This window comes from Saimiri boliviensis, chromosome 14 (genome assembly GCF_048565385.1).
Source record: "Saimiri boliviensis isolate mSaiBol1 chromosome 14, mSaiBol1.pri, whole genome shotgun sequence".
Lineage (NCBI taxonomy): Eukaryota > Metazoa > Chordata > Mammalia > Primates > Cebidae > Saimiri > Saimiri boliviensis.
In genome coordinates, this window is record NC_133462.1 from 22,443,287 (window position 1) to 22,467,515 (window position 24,229).

The window sequence follows — 24,229 nt, forward strand, 5'->3', positions numbered from 1 at the left end:
CCTGAGTAGCTGGGATTACAGGCACGCGCCACCATGCCCAGCTAGTTTTTTGTATTTTTAGTAGAGACGGGGTTTCACCATGTTGACCAGGATGGTCTCGATCTCTTGACCTCGTGATCCACCCGCCTCGGCCTCCCAAAGTGCTGGGATTATAGGCTTGAACCACCGCGCCCGGCCAACTTTTCTATTTTTAGTAGAGATGGGGTTTCATTGTGTTGGCCAGGGTCGTCTCGAACTCCTGACCTTGTGATCCACCAGCCTTGGCTTCCAAAAGTGCTGGGCTTACAGACGTCAGTCACTGCGCCTGGCCCACGATATTGTTTTTTTTGAGACAGTTTCACTCTTGTTGCCCAGGCTGGAGTACAATGACGCAACCTTGGCTCACCGCAACCTCCACCTCCCAGGTTCAAGTGATTCTCCTGCCTCAGCCTCGTGAGTAGCTGGGATTACAGGCATGCACCACCATGCCCAGCTAATTTTGTACTTTTACACTTGATCTTAGCCAAAAGGCTGAGAAGCGCTATTTTGTACTTTTAGTAGAGACTGGGTTTCTATATGCTGTTCAGTCTGGTCTTGAACTCCCAACCTCAGGTGATCTGCCTGCCTCGGCCTCCCAAAACGCTGGGATGACAGGCATGAGCCACTGCGTTCGGCCAATATTTTTAATGTTTTGATTTTTTAAAATTACTAACATTACACAAAGCAGAACTTAAAGAGTTTTCAGGTTATCTTAGTATTTTCTAAAACAGATGGCATCTTTGTGTTTATTTTTTGGTTTTTGTCTTGTTTTCATCACACGGTTCTGCTTTGTTGGGTGGGCTGGAGTACAATGCCACAATCACAGCTCACTGCAGCTTCAATCTCCCAGGCTCAAGCCATCCTCCCACCACAGCCTCCCAAGTAGCTGGGACTACAGTCTGCCACGCTTGGCTAGTTTTTAAATTTTTTGTAGAGATGGGGTCTTGCCATGTTACCCAGGCTGATCTCGAAATCCTGGACTCAAGCAATCCTCCCAGCTCAGCCTCCCAAAGTGCTGGACTACAGACATGAGCCACTGCGCCTGTGTCTATTTTTTTTTTGAGATGGCGTTTCACTCTTGTCGCCCAAGCTGCAGTACAATGGCGTGGTCTTGGCTCACTGCAACCTCTGACTCCAGAATAGCTGGGATTACAGGGGTGCACCACCTCACCGGGCTAATTTTTTGTATTTTTAGTAGAAACGGGGTTTCACCATGTTGGCCAGGCTGGTCTCAAACTCCTGACCTCAGGTGATCCGCCTGCCTTGGCCTCCCAAAGTGCCGGGATAACAGGTGTGAGCCACTGTGCCCAGCTGCCTGTGTCTATTTTTTGAATGGGCACTTCGTACCGTTTGATCCCCAACCCCTGGTTCCCTCACTGGATGCAGCTGCTGCCGTCATTTTCTTGAGTCCTCCCACTGGTGAGTCTTACATTTTTACAAACACATCCTTTTCTGCCTCATGTACATTTGAGTTTTCAACTTTAAAGGGAGCTTCTGATTCCATACTTTCTGTGTGCAGGAGACATACAAAGTGATTATAAACAAACTGTGTATCTGCCAATAAAAGGGCGGGGGGAGGAACAAAGGAAAGAAGTGTAGCGGAATTATTTATTTACATTGGAAGCAGCCTTGAGGAACAGGTATATGAAGGCCAGACCTGAAGAACTGCAGCTCTGACACCAGGAACAAGGGGCTTAGGATACACAGTGTTTCTTTGTACATTTGTTTCCTTAGATGGTCACCTCCACCACCACAGCTTTTTCCTTTTTTTTCTTTTTTTAATTTTAATTTTAATTTTTTTTAAAGATGGGGTTTCACCATCATGGACAGGCTGGTCTTGAACTCCTGACCTCAGGTGATCCACCCACCTTGGCCTCCCAAAGTGCTAGGATTACAGGCGTTAGCCACTGCACCTGGCGTCACCAAAGCTTTTTAGAAGGCACTTTCCATGACAGATGCAGGTCGAGGTCACACATTAAAATCAGCCCTAACTGGCTTTTTGCTGAGTATGAGAGTCCCTGACTCTTGGGAAGATCCCACCAGCCCCTTTAATCTTAGAATGAAGGCAGTGCTCTCTGTGGCCCACTAACTTCAAAAGCTGAACTCAGACACCAAGGTAGGACGACCCACAGGCTCCATTCAGATCACCTCATCTTTCACTAGTTGCTGTGACAGGAAATCCTTTTCTTTTTTTAAACTTTTAAAATTAAACTTAACCTCCAAGTATACCTGTTAGGAAATCCTTTTTCTTTTTTTTTTTTTTTTTTTGAGACAGGGTCTCGCTCTGCCACCCAGGCTGAAGTGCAGTAGAATGATCTCCACTCACTGCAACCTCCACCCCTCAAGTACAAGTGATTCTCATGCCTCAGCCTCCCAAGTAGCTGGGATTACAGGTGCCTGCCACCATGCCTGGCTGATTTTTGTGTTTTTAGTAGAGACAGGGTTTCTCCGTATCAGCCAGGCTGGTCTTGAACTCCTGACCTCAGGTGATCCGCCTGCTTCAGCCTCCCAAAGTGCTGAGATTACAGGCGTGAGCCACTGCACCCAGCCCTTTTTCTTGGTTGTTTTTTTGTTTGTTTGTTTTTGTTTTTGAGATGACGTTTTGTTCCTGTTGCCCAGGCTGGAGTACAATGGTACAATCTCGACTCACCGCAACCTCTGCCTCCTGGGTTCAAGCGATTCTCCTGCCTTGGCCTCCCGAGGATTACAGGCATGTGCCGCCACATCCGGCTAATTCTGGATTTTTAGTAGTGATGGGGTTTCTCCATGTTGGTCAGGCTGGTCTCGAACTCCTGACCTCAGGTGATCTACCCGTCTTGGCTTCCCAAAGTGCAGGGATTACAGGCATGAGCCACCGCACCAGGACCTTTTTCTTGTATTTTAAAGCTGAAAACAAGATCCTGATGTTTGTGGTCTGGGGAGACGATGCCATGTCCCTGAGGCCAGCCCTCACCTGGGCTGTGTGAAGAAGGCATGGACCTGCTGTGCCACTGCTTGTCCGACCACCTGCTCCAGTTCCCGAATGGAAGCATTACTCAGTTTCTGGATGCTTGGAAACTTCTGGAGCAGAAGGGGAGCTTTAACTTTTCCAACTCCTGGGATCTGCTGCACGGTTCGAAGGAGGGATGGCTCAGACAGCAGCAGGGCCCGTTTCTTCCCTAGAAGAGGGTTCTTACTGGGCTCTTTGATTTGCTCTTGAACCTGAACCGCAAATGAAAGGAACAGCACGTGAGCGCCCTCTGGAGAACTGGCCATTTTCTTAAAATTTGTTTTGTGGAAATTTAGTTTTTCCATTTGGTTCGGCTTGACTTAAGGGAACAAATGTTTTCATATGCCATGAATATGATTTCTCAGACATGAGTGAAGTTGTTAAAAGGTGAACCACACAAAGGAGTAAGACATTAATAATTTACAAAAACGTGAGTTTTCAGAACGTTTAGAAAAACACACTGAGGAATTCCAACACTTTCTGATGGTGCATTAAGAAATATTTCAGTTGTGCAGGATTAAATGATGGCTACACCCAAACCAGACCTACTTCACGCAGGCCCTGCAGGAAGCCTGCTTCAAAGGAGAAACCTGGTCTGCAGTTACCGATGGCTATACAAAGGCAGACAATAGCACTGTATCAAGGAAAGTTAGGAACCGTGACGCAAAGGATATGGTAGAGAGGGATCTGTGAGCCATTTGTGGCTGCTTGCGTCGGCAGTGTGCCTCTCAACTCCAGCTCCACATCAGAGGGGGAGATTTAAACACATACAAAACAAAAGAAAAACACAACACACACACAATTGATGTTTGGGTCTTACCCCCATGCTGCGATTAGCAGTGTGAGCCTCTAAACTGATTTTAAAAATAAGTGTTGGCTGGGTGTGGTGGCCCAGCACTTTGGGAAGCTGAGGTGGGCGGATCACGTGAGCTCGAGAGTTCGAGACAAGCCTGGCCAACATGGTGAAACCCCGTCTCTACTAAAAATACAAAAATACAAAAATTAGCTGGGTGTGGTGGCAGGCACCTGTAATCCCAGCTACTCGGGACGCTGAGGCAGGAGAATCGCTTGAACCTGGCAGGCAGAGGTTGCAGTGAGCCAAGATTGTGCCACGGCACTCCACCGGGTGTGCAGATTGGGCAACAGAGCAAGACCTTGTCTGAAAAAAAGAAAAAACTTGCACAAGGTGCTAATGCTTAACAAAAACACATGGGGATGAGACAAAGCAGCTTCTGGTTGACGTTTTCTTTTTGAGATGGAGTTTTGCTTGTCACCCAGGCTGGAGTGCAATGGTGCAATCTCCACTCACTGCAACCTCTGCCTCCTGGGTCAAGTGATTCTCTTGTCTTAGTCTCCTGAGCAGCTGGGATTACAGGCATCTGCCACCATGCCCAGCTAATTTTTGTATTTTCTTTTTCTTTTTTTTTTGAGACAGAGTCTCGCCCTATTGCCCAGGCTGGAGTGCAATGGCATGATCTCAGCTCACTGCAACTTCCACCACTAGGGTTCAAGCAATTCTCCTGTCTCAGCCTTCTGAGCAGCTGGGATTACAGGCGCCCACCACCACGCTTGGCTAATTTTTGTATTTTTAGTAGAGACAGGGTTTCACTATGCTGGCCAGGCTGGTCTCGAGCTCCTGACCTCAGGTGATCTGCCCTCCTTGGCCCCCTAAAGTGCTGGGATTACAGGCATGAGCCACTGCACCTGGCAATTTTTGTATTTTTAGTAGAGACGGGGTTTTGCCACGTTGGCCAGGCTGGTCTCAAACTTCTGGCCTCAAGTGATCTGCCCACCTTGGCCTCCCAAAGTGCTGGGATGACAAACGTGAACCACCATGCCCAGCCTCTAGTTGACATTTTCCCTAGCAAAAGGGCAGGATAATGAGTGATGGAGCTATCACAGCCTGGGAGTCTAAAATCAGGTCTCCAACTTGTGCACTTTGTGATATACTTCCCTAGAGTGTGGGTGGCAAAGAGGTTTTATAAACCAAGGCAGAGAACGACATAGAATGGATACATGGTTGCAGCTAGAGGGAGGGCAGCTGAGTGTGCATGAGGACAGGGCTACCGTGAAGGTGTAGGAATTGTGAAGGTGTAGGAATCGCTACTCACCAACTGGATGATGAGGCAGGATGCTTCCATCTGGCTGGCCACTGGAAGCAGCACCATTCCAAGGTCCAGCACAGTAAACTTCTGTAAGGCTGGGAAGTATTGTTCACTCATCCGGGTTTTTTCAACAACTACAATTCCTTGAATATTATTGGACTTGAAAGGAAAAAAAAGACAGTAAATCATTTTGCAACCAAATTACTTTTTAGGTTAAGAGTGCTATCACTTCCTGCCTGGCCTGGCCAATGACTTTAAATAAATGATACCAAGAGACGGAGGGAAGAGGGGTGGTGAAACAAATCAATGTTCAATTTCAGTTTCTTTTTTTTTTGAGAATGAGTTTCGCTCTTGTTACCCAGGCTGGAGTGCAATGGCGCGATCTTAGCTCACCGCAACCTCCACCTCCTGGGTTCAGGCAATTCTCTTGCCTCAGCCTCCTGAGTAGCTGGGATTACAGGCACGCGCCACCATGCCCAACTAATTTTTTTGTATTTTTAATAGAGACGGGGTTTCACCACGTTGACCAGGATGGTCTCGATCTCTTGACCTCGTGATCCACCTGCCTCGGCCTCCCAAAGTGCTGGGATTACAGGTGTGAGCCACCGTGCCCAGCTAATTTTTTGTATTTTTTAGTAGAGACGGGGTTTCACCATGTTGACCAGGATGGTCTCGATCTCTCGACCTCGTGATCCACCGGCCTCGGCTCCCAAAGTGCTAGGATTACAGGCGTGAGCCACCGTGCCCAGCTAATGTTTTGTATTTTTAGTAGAGACAGGGTTTCACCACGTTGACCAGGATGGTCTCTATCTCTTGACCTCGTGATCCACCGGCCTTGGCTCCCAAAGTGCTGGGATTACAGGCGTGAGCCACCATGCCTGGCAATTTCAGTTTCTTTTTTTTTTTTTTTTTTTTTTTGAGCCGGAGTCTTGTTACCCAGGCTGGAGTGCAATGGCGCGATCTCGGCTCACCGCAACCTCCGCCTCCTGGGTTCAGGCAATTCTCCTGTCTCAGCCTCCTGAGTAGCTGGGACTACAGGCACGCGCCACCATGCCCAGCTAATTTTTTGTATTTTTAGTAGAGACGGGGTTTCACCACGTTGACCAGGATGGTCTCGATCTCTCGACCTCGTGATCCACCCGCCTCGGCCTCCCAAAGTGCTGGGATTACAGGCTTGAGCCACCGCGCCCGGCCAATTTCAGTTTCTTGAATCTAATACTAACATTTCTTTTCTTTCTTTCTTTTTTTTTTTTTTTTTTTTTTTTGAGATGGATTCTCATTCTGTCGAGCAGGCTGGAGTGCAGTGGCAGGATCTCAGCTCACTACAGCTTCTGCCTCCCAGGCTCAAGCGATTCTCCCATCTCAGCCTCCTGGGTAGCTGGGATTACAGACGTGCACCACCATACCCAGCTAACTTTTATATCTTTAGTAGAGACAGTGTTTCACCATGTTGGCCGGGCTGGTCTCGAACTTCTGACCTCAGGTGATCCACCTGCCTTAGCCTTCCAAAGTGCTGGGATTACAAGCGTTGCCGCAGCGCCGAGCCTAATACTTACATTTCTAACCCGAACAAGCCTCTTTCTGTAGCCATTTCCTGCCACCAAATCAGCTTCGGTGACATAAAGAACGCAGCATCTGTTCGACAGATAAAAGTCTGGTGTTAAGCCATCCTCGAAAATGAGCTTAATTTTCCCTTAAAATACAGAGAAGAAAGAGTTCCGTGAGCTTTGGATGAAAACATGGCAATCAGCAAACTTTTTTTTATTTTTTAATGTGTCAGAGGTGGCAAGAGCTGGCAGAGGGCAGCCCACTCACCTTGCATCTCCTGCGCCAGCTGTGACCTGCGCCATTTCTCATTCGCCACAACATGCCCCAAAGGCACATGCACGGGGCCCGTGCCATCAGAGGGGTTCCTTTCCATGGTCAGTCTCTACCTAAGGAGGGAAAAGCCAGGCGGCACTTGAGCAGGCTCTCCCTCACACGGCCCTGCATTCCACTCCAAGCCGGGGCCTCTGGGGCAGGATCCCGTCTGCAGACTGAATTGTCAAAGAACTGCCAAATAAGATTCTCTTTTTAATTACTAATAAGAAAACACAAAGGTCTCAATGAAGGCCAGGGTGGCTGGAGAGGGGGTGTGTGATGGTGGAGGTGGTAATGGCATTGGGTTCCAACAAGGGCTGAGGCACGATCAGAATCCTGGGCTGAGCATGGTAGCTAACGTCTGTAATCCCAACACTGGCCGAGGCTGAGGCGGGAGGATCGCTTGAGTCCAGGAGTTCGAGACCAGCCTGGGCAACACAGCGAAATCCCCTTTGCCAATTGTCTGCGGCCAAATAAATTTTCTAAGAACCAGGAGATTCTTGTCCTGGTGTCCACTTCCTTCATTTTCATCACGTGCCTAGACCCGACACCCCAGCTGGATCTGCACCATGGCTCCTTAGTCTAATCCTGGGCCCAGACCGAGGCCGCAGGGACCCCACCGTCCGAGTCTAGAGTCCACATTACCTGGGGTAGCGCCACTTCCAGGTTCACGCCTTCGGTGCCCGCCCAGTCCTTCATCCAGCCCGCCCTCCGCCAACCGCAGCGCCGATAGGCTGTGGTGTCAGAAATGAACGCCTATCCTGACCAATAAGAGAACGAATAGGGCGGACATTTCCGCTCTGTCGGGGATTTGAACGGGAGCCCGCTGGTTGCCAAGAACGACTGGTGTGGCAGTAACCTTACCTCTGATTGGTCGCAGGCCGAACTGAGCCAATGGCCGACATGGTTACTGCAAAGTCCATTGCGAAGAGAAAGCGTGTTGTGGGTTGGGCCAGCAGCGGGCTTTTAGTGGGTGGTCCCTGGCGGTAGAGAGATCTGCTGATGAGGAGTCCAGCCCCGGGTCCGACCTCGTCGCGCCGCAAGGATGTTCCTGGGGTTTCGGAGAGGCCGCAGGAGCCAGTTCGTAAGTAGATGCTCGCCCGCCGCGCTCGGGGCTCTGTGGGGCCGGGTAGAGGGTTGGGGCGGGTTTGGGGTTTGGTCTGAGATCCAGACAAGGTGGCGGCGCAAGAGGAAATGGTTTTCAGTTTAAGAAGCCTTGATTTTTTCCTGTTCTAAACTTTTTATTTATTTATTTATTTATTTATTTATTTATTATTATTTTTTAAGACAGGGTCTCGCTCTGTCGCCCAGGTTGGGGTGTAGTGGCACGATTATAGCTCACTGCGGCTTCAACTTCCTGGGCTCAAGTGATCCCCCTGCCTCAGCCTCCCCAGTAATTGGGGCTACAGGTGTGCACCACCATGCCTAGCTATTTTTTATTTATTTTATTATTTGCCTCACATTGCCAAGTCTCAATGCCTGGCTAATTTTAAAAATTCTTCTGTAGAGGCCAGTCAAGGTGGCTCATGCCTGTAATCCAGCACTTTGGGAGGTTGAGGTGGACAGATCATTTGAGGTCAGGAGTTCAGTATCAGCCTGGCCAACACGGTGAAACCCTATCCTACTAAAAACACAAAAATTAGCAGGTGTGGTGGTGCGTGCCTGTAATCCCAGCTACTCAGGAGGTTGAGGTGGGAGAATTAAATCGGAGAGGCGGAGGTTGTAGTGAGCTGAGATTGTGTCACTGCACTCCAGTCTGGGTAACAAAGTGAGACTCTTGTCTCAAAAAAACATAAAAATGTGTGTGTGTGTGTGTGTGTGTGTGTGTGTGCGTGCCTTGGTAGAAATGGGGTCTCACTCTGCTGCCCAGGTGGTCTTAAACCTTAGCTCAAGCAATTCTCTCACCTTAGCCTCTAAGAGTGTTGGGATTACAGTGTGAGCTGCTGCACCTGGCCTGAGTTTTCATTCAAAGCAGCAAACATTAATGAGTGCCCGCTGCGGGCTAATACCCACAACTGATTGACAGCTTATGGTCTGGAGGATAGACAAGCCCATAAATAATTCTGTACCAAATGGTGAAACAAGAACTGCTGTTGACGTGTATACCAGAAGGGCAATGACGCCAGTAGTTGAGTGGAGAGTTCACCTGGGCCTGGCGGAGAGTAAGGAAAGAGTTCTGGGTACAGAAGACAGCAAATACCAAGGCCTGAAAAAGAGTGAATTACTTGCTGTTGGGGAAATGGAAGGTGAGGCTGAGTACTGAAGTACACGGACTCTGCCCAGGAAGAGCAGGGGAAGCAGGAAATGAATTTGAGTCCTTGTGATGGCAGGGGCTGCACACTCCATGGAGCCAGTGGAAGCCCCGCCCCTTGTGAACTGCTGCAGACCCAAGCCTCCTGTTCTAGGGAGCAGGCAGGAGCCCCACCCTCCTGGCGGGGGCTACAGCCACCCAAACTGCACTTGCGGATCCCAGCCTCCGTGCTCTTGAGGGAGCCGGGAAAGGGCAGGATCTGCCCTCGCAGGTGCAGGTGTAGTTGCAGCTGTGGGGCCTGAAGCTGCAGGCAAGAACCAGGAACAGGTGGGAGCCCTGCCCCTTCCAGGTTGGCGGGTGGGAGCTCCCAGGTGCAGCTGTGGCTGCCCTCCCAGGCACAGGACCGGGGTGTCTCTGCAGCCTGCCCTGTTGGGCATCCCAGGAAGGGGCAATTCCTCCACCCTCCAACTCTGCAGGCTCAGGAGTGTCTGCTCCCATCACCTGGCCTCTCTCCACTCTGGCCACCTGCTGTGATCTTGGAGGAGGATTGGAGCCAAGCCCTGGGGCCCTGAATGGCCCCAGCCTCAGGCTAGGGAGGGCCTAAAGGCTGGGGGCTGGGCTGCCAGTCCCCTGGAGTAGAAATTCATGGAGCCTCTTCTGGGCCTGCCAATGGCTGCCCATGGACCAATTAGCATGCACTTTCTCTCCTCTGAGGTCCATAAAAACCCTGGGCTCAGCCAGAGCAGGGCAAAGGACGGTCAGAAGACAAAGAGGGCAGACAGATGAGGGGACGGGATGACCAGCTGCAGAGAGGAGAACCTTTGCTGCGAGCTGCAGAGACCACCCACCAGCAGAGAGGAGCTACCCTCTCTGCTGAGAGCTTTAGAGACCTGCAGAGACATTGGAATGGCTTTTGCCTGTGGAGAGCAGCCACCCTCTCCATGGCCTCCTCTCTGCTGAGGTTGACACTTGAGCTCATGAGACGATCTGGCTGCAGAGGGGAGCTACCCACTCCTCTGAGCTGGTCTCAGACTAAATAAAACTCTTTTTCATGCTTCTGAGGTCTGCGTACCTCATTCATTCTTCCTGGACACGGGACAAGAACTTGGGCAAAGGCACTGTGGCCACAGAGGTTCCGGCCAGTAAAATTGACACCCCAGAGATTCTGTAACTCTTGGTAGGAACCAAGTTATATCAGCTCAAGTATGCCGTGCTGGACACGTGCCTGCTGTTGAGAGAGTGGGGCTGCCTCAGGGTTTTTCTGCCTGGTAGAGACATGATCGGCGAGGGGACCAGAGTTAGGAAATGACTGTGATGGTATGAGACATGTTTAGTGTGCAATGGGGGATTCACTCTTTCAAAGAGAAACAAGAATAAATCTTAGCCCTTTTGGAGGACCCTACTGGACGCCAGCCCCTGGGATTCAAAGGTTAAGAAAACCTTTTCTGGCCAGGCATGGTAATTCTCACCTGTAATCCCAGCACTTTGGGAGGCTGAGGCATGTGGATTGCCTGAGTCAGGAGTTCGAGACCACTCTGGCCAACATGGTGAAACCGTGTCTCTACCTGTCTCTACAAATGCCTGTAGTCCTGGCTACTTGGGAGGCTGAGGCACAAGAATAGCTTGAACCCAGGAGGTGGAGGTTGCAGTGAGCCGAGATCATGCCACAGTGAGCTGAGATCATGCCACCCCACTCCAGCCTTGGGAACAGACAAGACTGTTTCCAAAACAAGCAAACAAACAAAAACCCTTTCTTATCGTGCAGCAGGTGGTGGTGGGGATTGGGGAGGAAACAGACGTGGAGACTGTTGAATCCCTTGACAGATGCAGGGTGGTGGGCACCACTCAGAGAGGTAAACAGAGTGGGGGTATTGGGTAGAGACTGCTTGGAGCATCTGCTCCTGTGGGTGACTGTGCAATGGGGGATAGGGGCTGTAAGAGATGACTGGAAGGTCTGCCCATCCCTCACTCCTGAAAGATGCCTCCGTGCTGCGCCACACTTCCCAGCCTTGTGTCTCTTGCCAACCACTCCCTAACTTTCCTGGGGCCACTGCCAGTGAGTGCTTCTCACTAGGCCCTGGGATCTCCTCCGTCTGCTCTGAAAGCCCTTCCCGTGGGAACTGTCCCCACCTCTCCCCCACCCCACACTTGCAGATGCCTCTGTACTCCAGCAAAACAGAGAACCGTAAGAGCACTGCAACCAATGTCTTGCTCCATTCCTTTGTTCATGCTGTTCCCGCTTCCTAGAATGATATTCCATAATGTTTCCAAATGTGGGACCAGTGGGCATCTTTGAAAGCCCAGTCTAAATGCCTGTGTGCTTTTCTCGAAGGAAAGCATCTGAAAGTTCCCAGGCTGGCCCCAGGCCTGGAGGAGTGCTTCCCTGCCTGCACCACCCCAGCCCTTTGTGCTAATTACTGGCTCCAAACAGAAAATGATAGTGTTTTTCTCCCACATCTCACTGATGCTTTTTTTATTTTTGTCATTTTTAGTGAGAGAGCCTTTCTCCCAGCTCATTCCATAATTCTATGTTCTGTAGTAACTATTCGGTGTTTTTCCTCTCTACTCACCACTTCGGGGATGAGGACAAGGTGTCTTCATTGCTGTCATGGTGTTCTGCCTCTAGTAGGTGGGAATGAATAGTTCCTGCCAAGAAAATGATTGGACTAGCCGGGCACGGTGGCTCACGCCTGTAATCCCAACACTTTGGGAGGCCGAGGCGGGTGGATCACGAGGTCAAGAGATCGAGACCATTCTGGTCAACATAGTGAAACCCCGTCTCTACTAAAAATACAAAACATTAGCTGGGCATGGTGGTGCGTGCCTGTAATCCCAGCTACTCAGGAGGCTGAGGCAGGAGAATTGCCTGAACCCAGGAGGCGGAGGTTGCAGTGAGCCGAGATCGCGCCATTGCACTCTAGCCTGGATAACGAGAGAAACTCCGTCTCAAAAAAAAAAAAATGATTGGACTAAACCCAGAAACTTCTCAGAGACTCCCAGTTACCTAAAGTGGGGTTCTCTGACTTTGATTGTGTGTAGGAGCTAGTTTTCATTACTCATCTTGGAGATAAGCCACCTAAAATTTTATATTAAGCCCCTTTGAGGTGTGAGGCAATGTGCTCTAGGATTGATAAAGATAAGAGAGTTGGCCAGGTGCGGTGCCTCATGCCTATGATCCCAACACTTTGGGAGGCTGAGGTGGGAGGATCACTTGAAGCCAGGAGTTCGAGACCAGCCTGGGCAACATAGTGAGATCCCATCTCTACAAAAAATACAAAAATTAGCTAGGCATAGTGGTGAACATCTGTAGTCCCATCTACTTGCACAGCTGAGGCCGGAGGATTGCTTGAGTCGGAAGTTTGAGGCTGCAGTGAGCTATGATTGTACCACTGCACTCCACTCTGGGCAACAGAGCAAGACCCCGTCTCAAAAGCAAAACAAAACAAAAAAAGATAAGGAAGTCACCTGTTTCTCAGGAAGTCACCCTGCTCTGTAGGGGGAGTCACATGAGACATCACTGGGGGCAGTGCTGTGGGACATGTGGGAGAGCTAGGGGGTGACTCTTGGGGACAGCCAGGGAAGCTCTGAGGAGGGAAGGACAAGAAGGTTCCACAGTGAGCAGCTGTCATGGTGCTCCTGGCTGTGCGCACTTGTCTGGCCTGATGAGGACGGGATGGCAGGGAGGAGTGGGCTTCTGATGGGTTTGGATCCATGGGTGGCCAATGCAGGTGTTCCCTTGCAGGCCCAGGGGAGGGGGTTGGTGACAAGACTCAGGTGATCCAGTGACCCAACCTAGTGACTTCTGTTGGATTTCATTTGTGCAGAAACACATCATCCATGGCCTTTTACCTGCAGCCAGCATTGCTCCGAAGGCAGCTGTGCCCCGCACACCTCCTCCCCGCAGCCCCAACCCGTCCCCAGAGAGACCAAGGTGAGTCTCACATGACAGGCACCAAGGTCACCCCTGTGCCCGGCTCCCAAGTCCTGGATCCTGGAACTGCTCAAACTGCCCAGAAAATTACAAGTAGGGTGGTTAGAGTTACATCCTTCCAAATGTTTACCACGATTCCATAATGACGCAGTGAAGATGGTGTCTCTGAGGATAATGGATGGACTTGAGGTCTATCCCTTTCAGGTGTGTGACGTTCTCACATTTCGTGATTGAATGTGATAAGTATTTTCTTGTTTTTTTTTTTTTTTTTTTTGAGACGGAGTTTCGCTCTTGTTACCCAGGCTGGAGTGCAATGGCGCGATCTCAGCTCACTGCAACCTCCGCCTCCTGGGCTCAGGCAATTCTCCTGCCTCAGCCTCCTGAGTAGCTGGGATTACAGGCACGCGCCACCACGCCCAGCTAGTTTTTTGTATTTTTAGTAGAGATGGGGTTTCACCATGTTGACCAGGACGGTCTCGATCTCTCGACCTCGTGATCCACCCGCCTCGGCCTCCCAAAGTGCTGGGATTACAGGCTTGAGCCACCGCGCCCGGCCGTGATAAGTATTTTTTAAAAAATATAAAGCATTAATTCCCAAGTATTAGGTTAACAGGGAATTTTGAATTATACACATAATTTTCTTTTTTTCTTTTTTCACGAGATGGAGTCTTGCTCTGTCACCCAGGTTGGAGTGCAGTGGTATGATCTCGGCTCACTGCAACCTCCACCTCCCGGGTTTAAGTGATTCTTCTGCCTCAGCCTCCGAAGTAGCTCAGATTACAGGTGCCTGCCACCATGCCCAGCTAATTTTTGTATTTTTTTTAGAGACGAGGTTTCACCATGTTGGCCAGGCTGGTCTTGAACTCCTGACCTCAAGTGATCCACCCACCTCAGCCTCCCAAAGTACTGGGATTACAGGTGTGAGACACCGTACCTGGACAATTTTCTCTTTTTAAAAAATTTTTTTTCAAGGCAGGATCTTGCTCTGTTGCCCTGACTGAAGCGCAATGGTGCAATCATGGCTCACTGCAACCCCTTTCTCCCACGCTCATTCCATCCTCCTATTTCAGCCTCCTGGGTAGCTGGGACTACAGGCAGGCACCACCAATCCCAGCTAGTTTTTGTATTTTTTGTAGAGATAGGGTTTTGCCATGTTGCCCAAGCTGGACTTCTGGGCTCAAACAGTCCATCTGCCTCTGCCTCCCAAAGTGCTGTGATTACAGACATGAGCCCCCGGGGCCTGGCCAAAACAAAAGATTTTTTTCTGAGACAGGGTCTCATTCTGTTGCCCAGGCTGGAGTGCATTACTGCAAATGTGACTCACTACAGCCTCAACTCCTAGCATCAAGCAATCCTCCTGTCTCAGCCTCCTGAGTAGCTGGGACTACAGGCACACCACCATGCCTGGCTAATTTTTAAAATTTTTGGCAGTGATGGGGGTCTCCCTATGTTGCCTAAGTTGTTCTTGAATTCTTGGGCTAACCTGATCCTGGGAGGCTAAGGCCAGAGGATTGCATGTGCCCAGTAGTTCAAGATCAGCCTGGGCAACATAGCAAAACCTTGTCTATACAAAAAAAGAAAATAAATGAGCTGAGCATGGTGGCGCATGCCTGCAATCCCAGATGCTGCAGAGACTAAGGCGGGAGGATCACTTGAGCCCAAGAGATCAAGGCTGCAGTGAACAATGATCATGTCACTGCACTGCAGCCTGAGCAACAGAGTGAGGCCCTCTCTGCCTCTAAAAAAAAAATGGTTTTTTTTTTTTGTTTTTTTTTTTTTTGAGATGGAGTCTTGCTTTGTCACCAGGCTAGGGTACAGTGGCATGATGTTGGCTCATTGCAACCTCTGCCTCCTGTGTTCAAGCGATTCTCCTGCCTCAGTCTCCCGAGTAGCTGGGATGACAGGCAGAAGCCACCACACCCAGCTAATTTTTTTTATTTTTGGTAGAGATGAAGTTTCACCGCGTTGGCCAGGATGGTCTCAAACTCTTGACCACGTGATCTGCCTGCCTCGACCTCCCAAAATACTGGGATTACATGCGTGAGCCACCATGCCCAGCCCTAAAAACTTTGTTTTCAAAATGGCCGGGCGCGGTGGCTCAAGCCTGTAATCCCAGCACTTTGGGAGGCCGAGGTGGGCGGATCACAAGGTCAAGAGATCGAGACCATCCTGGTCAACATGGTGAAACCCCGTCTCTACTAAAAATACAAAAAATTAGCTGGGCATGGTGGCGCGTGCCTGTAATCCCAGCTACTCAGGAGGCTGAGGCAGGAGAATTGCCTGAACCCAGGAGGCGGAGGTTGCGGTGAGCCGAGATCGCGCCATTGCACTCCAGCCTGGGTAACAAGAGCGAAACTCCGTCTCAAAAAAAAAAAAGTTTTCAAAAGAGAATAGGATAGGTCCTGAAAAAGAAAACAAGATAATAAATGTAGCTATCATTCTGACAGGAGTCTTCATGCTTCTTTGTAATTCCTTCCCCCTGCCCCTCTCTGCCACCTTCTGTGCTCCTGCCCATCCCCAGGCAACCACTCATCTCCTTTCTCGCACTATGGATTGGTTTGTATTTTCCAGAATTTTATATAAGTGGAATTACATAAAATACACTGCCTTCTTTCACTCAGCATGATTATTCCAATTCACACGTGTTCTGAAAGTCAATGATCCATCCTTTTCCTTACCGAGGAGTATTTCACCATGAAAATGCCGCAGTTTGTTTATCCATTCACCTGTTGATGGATATTTGGTTTGTTTGTAATTTTGGTTACTAGAAAAAGGCTGCTATGAACATTTACACAGTGGCTGCATGTGGTGGCTCACACCTGTAATCCCATCAATTTGGGAGGCTAAGTCAGGTGGATCACCTGAGCTCAGGAGTTTAAGACCAACCTTGCCAACACAGCAAAACCCTGTCTCCACTAACAATACAAAAATTAACTGGGTGTGGAGATGCATGCCTGGAGTCACAACTACTGGGGAGGCTGAGTCACAAGAATCACTTGAACGCAGGAGGCAGAGGTTGCAGTGAGCCGAGATTGCACCGCTGCACTCCAGCCTGGGCAACAAAGCGAGACTCCATCTCTTAAAAAAAAGTATACACAGGCCAGGTGTGGTGGCTCACGCCTGTAATCCCAGCACTTTGAGAGGCCGAGGGGTGGATCACCTGAGGTCAGGAGTTCAAGACCAGCCTGGCCAACATGGTGAAACTCTATCTCTATTAAAAAAAAAAAAAAAGTATACACAAATGTTTGGATATATACTTTCATTTCTCTTGGGTAAATATCTATAGCTGGGCCTTATACTAGGTGGGTATTTAATTTATTAAGAAACTGTCAAGCTGTTTTCCAAGGTTGTTGTCCCATTTATGTTCCCACCAACAGTATACGAGTCCAGTTGCTTCATATCCTCATCAACATGTGGTTTGGTCAGTGTGCGTTTGTTCGTGTGCACACATGTGAGTGCCTCTGTGTGTGTGTGTGTTCGTGTGCACACGTGTGAGTGCCTCTGTGTGTGTGTGTGTTCATGTGCACATGTGTGAGTGACTGTGTGTGTGTGTGGGGGGGATCTTTTATAACTTGGACAGTCAGTGGTTAGTTTTCATCCACACTGAACGTAGATGTTTGAAAGTGGTGGCAGGTACGTAGGTGAGCAATGTATGGCACGTGTTTGCTCAATCTTCATCTTCATAACCCTTTCTGGACAGTGGTACACAGGTAGAGTGCGGGATATTCCTTGCTCCTTTGCCTGAGACAGCTTCGTGGAGCCCGGTGTCAATGCATACATCTGGAGATCCCAACTCTTTCATGGGAAATTTCCAGATCTCTTTGTGTGTGCCAGGGACAGTGTCTTAAAGCACACTCCATAGGATGTGCTCGTGAGTGCTGATAGGGTACTTTCTGGTCACAGCCTTGTTGATGAGAGAACAATCCTTCTTGCTGCCCGCCTTTGTGGGAGCCATTCTGATAGGCCCGGTTTACAACAGAAGAGCACGAGGGATTAACTTAGTCGGTTTTTAAAGTTTTGGACATTGAATGAGCGTGTAGTAGTATTTCATTGTGTTTTTTTTTTATTTCTTTTTTTCTTTTTTTCTTTTTTTTGAGATGGAGTCTCTTATTTTTGAGACAGAGTCTCAGTCTGTCACCCAGGCTGGAGTGCAGTGGAGCAATCTCAGCTCACTGCCACCTCCGCCTCCCAGATTCAAGTGCTGCTTGTGCTTCAGCCTCCTGAGTAGCTGGGGTTACAGGCACATACCACCATACTCGGCTATTTTTTGTATTTTTAGGGATGGGGTTTCACCATGCTGACCAGGATGTTCTCGAACTTCTGACCTTAAGTGATCCACCTGCCTCAGCCTTCCAAATTGCTGGGATTACAGGCGTGAGACACCACGCCTGGCCTTATTTTGCATTTCTCTAATAGCTAATGGTACTGAGTATCTTTTCATGTGTTTGTCAGCTTTGCATGTTTTTTTCAGTGAAGCATCTGTTCACATCCTTTGCCCATTTACAAATTTGGGCATTCCTTATTGATCACAAGTCCTGTTGCGGATCTCAGAACCATCTTGGGAAGGCCGTTGGACACAGGAACATGTTCAGTTGGAGGCAAAGACATTTTTCATCCAGGAGATGTAAGCAGAGACCTGGGTGAAGACTGGGGGCTTCCTGGAGACATCACAGTCCCGGCTTTTTTTGTTTTCCATGATTGCATTCTGAGGGTTCGTTACATAGTATGAATACAAGTCTTTTACCAAATATGTGATTAGCTAGTCTTTTCTCTGTATCTGTGGCTTGTCTTTTCATTCTCTTAAACAGTGCTTTCAAACAGCAGAAGTTCTTAATTTTTATGAAGTCCAGCTTACAATTTTTTCTTTTATGGATCATGCTTTCAGTATCTCATGTTGAAGAAATCTTTATGTAACCTAAGGTCACAAAGGTTTCTCTTACATTTTCTTCTGGAAGTGTTATGGTTTTAGGCTTTACATTTAGGTCTCTAATCTATTTACAGTTAGTGTTTGTAAATGGTATGTGTATTAGTCTGTTCTCACACTGCTGTAAAGATACTACCTGAGACAGGGTAATTTATAAGCAAAGGAGATTTAATTGACTCACAGTTCTGCATGGCTGGGGAATCCTCAGGAAACTTACAATCACAGAGGAAGGGAAGCAGGCACGTCTTACATGGTGGCAGGTGAGAGAGAGCGAGCGTGTGAGAGCTGAGAAGAAACTACCATTTATAAAACCATCAGCTCTTGTGAGAATTCACCCACTATCACAAGAACAGGATGGGAGAAACTGCCCCCATAATCCAATCACTTCCTTCCTTCAGCACTTGGGGATTACAATTCCAGATGAGATTGGATAGGGGCACAGAGCCAAACAGTATCAGTGTGTAAGGTATAGATCCATGGGGTTTTTTTGGCATATGGAGATTTGATTTTTCCAGCACCATTTGATGATGAGGCTATTAGTTATTTATTGCTGTGTAACAGTTACACCAAAATGTAGTGATTTAAAACAAAACAGCAGCCAGGCGTGGTGGCTTATGCCTGTAAACCCAACACTTTGGGAGCCTGAGGCAGGAGGATTACTTGAGCCCAGGAGTTCCGGACCAGCCTGGAGAACATAGTGAGACCCCATCTCTACAAAAAATATAAAAATTAGCCAGATGTGGTGACGTGTGCCTATAGTCCCAGCTGTTCGAGAGGCTGAGGCAGGAGGATCACTTGAGCCCAGGAGGTTGAGGCTATGCTGAGCTGTGACCGCACCACTGCACTCCAGCCTGGGCAACAGAGTGAAATCATCTCAACCCCCACCCCCCCAAACCCAAAATATAAAAAACAGTGTTTTTTTCATCCCATATTTCATTGATCCTCTTAAAAACTTTTTTTTTTCCCATCTCCATTTTATTTTGGTAATTTTCTGTTGTCTTTGCCTTTAATTTTACTGATCTTCTGCAATATGTCGCATCCAGGATACTTTCTATCTCTGATGCTGTCATTTTTATCTCATGAAGCTGGGATTTTTTACAGTCGTCCATGTCTTACTTGGCTTTTTGAACATAAGAAATACAGCTGTAATAACTATCTGAATGTGCTTTTCTGCCAATTCTACATGTGTGTTCAGTTCTTAGTGGGTTTCAGTTGATGGTTGCCTTCATTTTAGATGATGGTTTGCTGTCTCTTTGCCTACCTGCTTATCTAAGTGGATACAAGATCTTGTGAATTTTACCTTGAGTGCTGGATAGTTTTGTATTCCTGAAAACGCCTTGACCTTTGTTCCAGGACGTAGTTCAATTGCTTGGAAACCATTAGATCTTTCAGGTCTTTTTTTTTTTTTTTGAGACGGAGTTTCACTCTTGTTACCCAGGCTGGAGTGCAATGGCGCGATCTCGGCTCACCGCAACCTCCACCTCCTGGTTTCAGGCAATTCTCCTTACTCAGCCTCCTGAGTAGCTGGGATTACAGGCACGCGCCACCACGCCCAGCTAGTTTTTTTTTTTTTTTTGTATCTTTAGTAGAGACGGGGTTTCACCATGTTGACCAGGATGATCTCGATCTCTCGACCTCGTGATCCACCCACCTCGGCCTCCCAAAGTGCTGGGATTACAGGCTTGAGCCACCGTGCCCGGCCTTTCAGGTCTTTCTTTTAAAATTTGTTAGGTGTGGTGTGGAGCCGTGCGCAGCCGGGTCTAATTATTCCCCAGCACCGGGGGCCAGACCTTTCTGAGTGCTGCAGCCAGCGTCTCATGAATGATAGGTTTCTCCAGTCTGCCCGGTGGGAGCAGCTGCTGTCCCGGGCCGTGTGTAAGCACCTGGCACTGCTTCTCTGATCCTGGTGGATGGTTCCTCTTCCACTGTTGGGTGATTTCCTCGCACCCCTGTGCTGTGCAGTGTTCCGCTGAGACTGGGTGACCTCCTCCGGATCGCCCGGTTTTCTCTGCAGTTCTCTCCTCTCTGGCACTCTTTCCCGCAGGTTTCTCTGCCTTGGTGTCCCTGACTCTCAGCTCCATCTCTACAACTCAGGGAGTCTGCCTGGCTCCCCCTGTTCCTCCTCCCTGTGCTGTGACCTGGACATTTTCCTAGGCAGCGAGCTGGGACGGGGTCTTTTGTTTTGTTTTACTTTTTTAGGCAGAGCTAAATCTGTTGCCTCTAACTTACCTGTAAGATATTCCTGAGTAATTTGCAAAAAATGTTTAAAGTCCTTTTAAATCTTAAAAGATTTTAAAATTTGATGATGAAAATTTTATGTCTTTCTAGATCTTTTTTTTTTTTCCCCATTCTCATCTTCTAATAAGAAAACTACTGGAATGTAGGCTTTTGGCTCTGCCTTGATAAGAGGCCTGATTCTACCTCCTTTTGGCTAGGAAATTTTTACAAGTCATTTAATTTCTATGGAAAATGGGATGGCAATAGTATGTAATCATACAGTTGTGTGAGAACCGAATGCGATTGTCCGATGGCCCGCGGTAGAAGATGGGTGCAGAGTAAGTGCTCAGTCGACACTGTCCAGCAGAAGGTGAGCCTGCATGTGTCTTGTTCAGCCTTCACCTGGGGTGTTCGTGTCTCACCGTCTCTGGGATGTTTTTGTCCACAGATCTGCTCTGGCAGCAGCCATTCTGGCGACAACATTGACTGGGCGGACGGTGGCCATTCCTCAGCCTCGCCGGAGATCCCGGTCTGAGAGTGACGTGAGCAGTGTTGAACAGGACAGCTTCATCGAGCCCTACGCCACCACCTCAGAGCTAAGGCCTCGGTGGGGACCAGATCGCCGGCTCTGCTTCCTCTCAGGGTGGAAGAGGGGCAGCTCAGCCTGTTCCCTACATGTGTGTGTGCATATGTACATGTGTGTGCCTATGTACCTGTGTGGGTGCATGGGTGCTCATACACGTATTTATGCCTAGTCTTAGTTGCTGGGTTTTTATCACCAATGTCAAACGGACACTGTCCAGCAACCTAATTGCTCTGGGGTCTGTTCGAACAAGAGTCAATCCTAACAAGAGTGGATCTTGTTAGATTTGACTTGTATGGGTCCTGGCCATTTTCAGGGCCGCACAGAGCTAATGAATTCAGCGTTGCTTCCAGCCCTTTGTAAGTTTCTTCGTGCAGCAGCCTGAACAGTGAGAGTGGACCCTCCTCACCTCTCTCATGTATCTCTGGACATTCACACTAATTTGACCTTCTTGGCAGTTGTGGTGGTTAAGCCTTTTTCATCATCATCTCCTTTGTTGCTTGTCCTGTGTTTGAGCTGACACAGGGCTGGGGGTGAGGACGATTTCCTCCTAAGGAAGAGAGGGTTGAGGGGAGAGCTTAGGATGTACAGGAATCATCTAGAAACAGCTCAAGGCAGGCAGATCACCTGAGGTCAGGAGTTCGAGACCAGCCTGGTCAACATGGTGAAACCCCATCTCTACTAAAAATACAAAAATTAGCCAGGCGTGGTCACGTGTACCTGTAATCCCAGCTATTCAGGAGGCTGAGGCAGGAGAATCGCTTAAACCCGGGAGGTGGAGGTTGCAGTGGGCCAAGATTGCGCTGCTGCACTCCAGCCTGGGTGAGAGTGAGACTCCATCTCAAATAATAATAATAATAATAATAATAATAATAATAGGCTGGGCCCAGTGGCTCATGCCTGTAATCCTAGCACTTTAGGAGGCTGAGGTGGGCAGATCACTTGAGCCAAGGAGTTTGAGACCAGCCTAGACAACATGGTGAAACCCTGTCTCTACAAAAAATACAAAAATTAGCTGGGCGTGGTTAGTTCCAGCTACTTGGGAGGCTGAGGTAGGAGGATCACCTGAGCCCAGGGAAGTTGAGGCTACAGTGAACTGTGATTGCACCACTGCACTCCAGCCTGGGAGACAGTGAGACCCTATTTCAAAAAAGAAAAAGTTCTTATTTATAACAAGACAAATTGTATATGTATGCAGTAACTCTAAAAACAGAAACTAGAAGGGTATGCTGAGTGTACAAAAGGATGTATGGTGGAAAATGTCATATTTTAGCTTCTGTGTACTTTGTACTATCACACATTTACGGTAAGGACTTGGAGGCAGTGCATTTAATACGTGTGTGTGTATCAATGTCAAGTGTTAAGTGGTTTTTTTCTTTGTTTTCTTTGTGAATGTTGTAATACAGACCAAATTGGCAGAATGAGATGGGAAGAAGATCTTCTTTGCCATCCTTTGAAACGCTGGACTATGGGGAAGAAGAGGACTCTGAAACTCAGCTGTCATCCGGCTGCAAGGAGTTGGGGTATGTCAGTGCCCAGAAGGATGAAGGAGGCCACGGTGATGACGTGTACGCTGTGCCACACAGAAATCAGGTGTTTTCCATGTTCCCAGCTTTCTTCTTGACCCTCACCCTGACGTTAACTTTTGGTAAATTAGTGCATTGCTAAGGATTTCTTCTCACTATTCCACATTCGATAGCATTTGCTTTGGGGTTGATTTTTTTAGACGTGTCCAGCCTCATTTCTCTCTGGTTAGATTAAAACATAAACTTCTTTATCCTGCAAAAACGAAGATGAACATCTTTACGTTCTTAATGTGGACTTCCATTCAAAGCTTAGCAGTCTTGCTCTTTTCTTCCACCTTGGAAGCTACATTTCCTGTCCCTTTGTGGTATCATTTTGCACACTACATCCTTTCTTTCAATTCGTGCCTGACGGGGAATATCGCCATGCATCTCTCGGTGGGAGCTGACATACCTGTGCACGCCTCTGTTTCTGTCTTCTGTGTGCATTGATCTTAGCTGACTCGGTGAGGAATTCCCTTCATTGCCCTGTCACACATCAGGGAACCACACGCAGAGATTCAGGGAAACACACTTCCGCACTGCCAGCTGCTCTGCAAATCCCGATTTTTAAACTGCTCCCAGGTTTTGGAAACTAGATGATGACATTTCTTTAATGGCAAGATAGAGCACCATTTCTCTTTTTCCTTTATCTTTATTTATTTTTTTTTTTTGAGACAGGGTCTTACTCAGTCCCCCAGGCTGGAGTGCAGTGGCACAATTTTGGCTCACTGCAGCCTCAACCTCCTGGACTCAAGTGATCCTCCCACTTCAGCTTCCGAAGTAGCTGGGGCTGTAGACACACACCACCATGCCTGGCTAATTTTTGTATTTTTTGTAGAGACAGGGTTTCCCCATGTTGCCCAGGCTGGTCTTGAACTCCTGACCTCTAGTGACCCACCTGCCTCAGCCTTTCAAAGCACTGGGATTACAGGCATGAGCCACTGTACCCAGCCCCTTTTCTTTTTTCACCATCATTATAATGTGTTATTCATAGTGTCTATATATACAGACTGGCAGCATTAAACTACACCATTATTGATTTTATGTATATTGATTAGCCTCTGCTACATTAAAAGACTTTTTAAAAAAAATCGAGATGAGGTCTCACTGTCTGCAGGCTGGAGTGCAATGGCATGATCATAGCTCACTATAACCACCTCCTGCTGGGCTCAAGCAATTCTCCTGCCTCAGCCTCCTGAGTACCTGGGGCTACAGGCATGTGGTACTGTACCTGGCTTTTTTTTCCTCTAAAGGGACAGGGTCCTGCTATGTTAGCCAGACTGGTCTTAAACTCCTGGGCTTAAGCAGTCCTCTTGCCTCAGCCTCCCAAAGTGTTGAGATTACAGGCATGAGCCAACACACCTGGTCCTAAAATACATTTTAAATGGTCTTAGGGAGCTTATTTTGAGGGATCCTTACTTATGTGGTTGTTTCATGAACTCACCATCATTTTCCAGCATATACAGACTTTCACATGTAGAATTAGGTTTCTCATAGCAAGGAGCTCTGAAATAGGCAGATGCTGCCCAGAGCCTCAGAGAGGGAGGTGCTACTGCTGGGCTCTCCCGGGCTCAGAGTCAGGCCCACTGCTCCTACCTGTACACTTGCCGGCTGGTTACTTTGCATCGATGCTACAGATAGAGTTATATCACTCCACTCTTCTAGAGGGAAAGCTTGCTACTGTATTTCCCTTGGAAGAAAGCAATACAGTGACCGACAGAGACTCTTTCCTTGTTAGAAGGACAAATATTTTGGTTTTTTTAAGGCATGTCTGTTAGGGTGGCTC

At 48.4% G+C, this 24,229-nt stretch overlaps 2 protein-coding genes across 6 annotated transcripts in view; one reads left to right on the top strand and one right to left on the bottom strand.

Moving 5' to 3' along the window:
- Positions 1–144: 144 nt before the first annotated feature.
- On the bottom strand, positions 145–7,666 carry FAAP24 (FA core complex associated protein 24). Of its 2 annotated transcripts, XM_039466748.2 has the most exons (5): positions 7,618–7,666; positions 6,928–7,046; positions 6,669–6,805; positions 5,119–5,271; positions 145–3,219 (listed from the first exon to the last, which is right to left on the bottom strand). In XM_039466748.2, the coding sequence occupies exons 2-5, from the start codon at positions 7,031–7,033 to the stop codon at positions 2,968–2,970; spliced, it is 648 nt and encodes a 215-aa protein (XP_039322682.1). In that variant the 5' UTR covers positions 7,034–7,046; positions 7,618–7,666; the 3' UTR covers positions 145–2,967. The 2 variants fall into 2 exon arrangements, with proteins under 2 accessions (XP_039322682.1, XP_074242690.1); XM_074386589.1 differs by lacking the exon at positions 7,618–7,666 and having other exon boundaries at positions 6,928–7,610.
- A 262-nt stretch (positions 7,667–7,928) lies between these two features.
- CEP89 (centrosomal protein 89) overlaps positions 7,929–24,229 on the top strand; it is an 82,655-nt gene continuing 66,354 nt past the window's right edge. For 3 of the 4 annotated variants that reach the window (XR_012513882.1, XM_074386595.1, XM_003937315.4), the window contains exons 1-4: positions 7,929–8,056; positions 13,048–13,154; positions 20,744–20,902; positions 22,285–22,471. Coding sequence is in view for 3 of the 4 variants with exons in the window: in XM_074386595.1 (XP_074242696.1) it covers positions 8,018–8,056; positions 13,048–13,154; positions 20,744–20,902; positions 22,285–22,471 (492 nt within the window). In the remaining variant the exon portion in view is untranslated. The remainder of the gene's footprint in view (positions 8,057–13,047; positions 13,155–20,743; positions 20,903–22,284; positions 22,472–24,229) is intronic. The other variant, XM_010347870.3, reaches the window with a different exon arrangement.

What these genes read in the sequence shown, in the direction of transcription:
- FAAP24 (XM_039466748.2), bottom strand. Translation starts at nt 7,033, where the DNA reads ATGGAAAGGAACCCCTCTGATGGCACGGGCCCCGTGCATGTGCCTTTG. An exon ending in GGCTTGTTCGGGTTAGAAAT is followed by an intron (nt 5,272 to 6,668) that starts GTAAGTATTAGG and finishes TTTCCTTTCAAG; the next exon opens with TCCAATAATATTCAAGGAAT. An exon ending in CCTGCCTCATCATCCAGTTG is followed by an intron (nt 3,220 to 5,118) that starts GTGAGTAGCGAT and finishes TTTGCGGTTCAG; the next exon opens with GTTCAAGAGCAAATCAAAGA.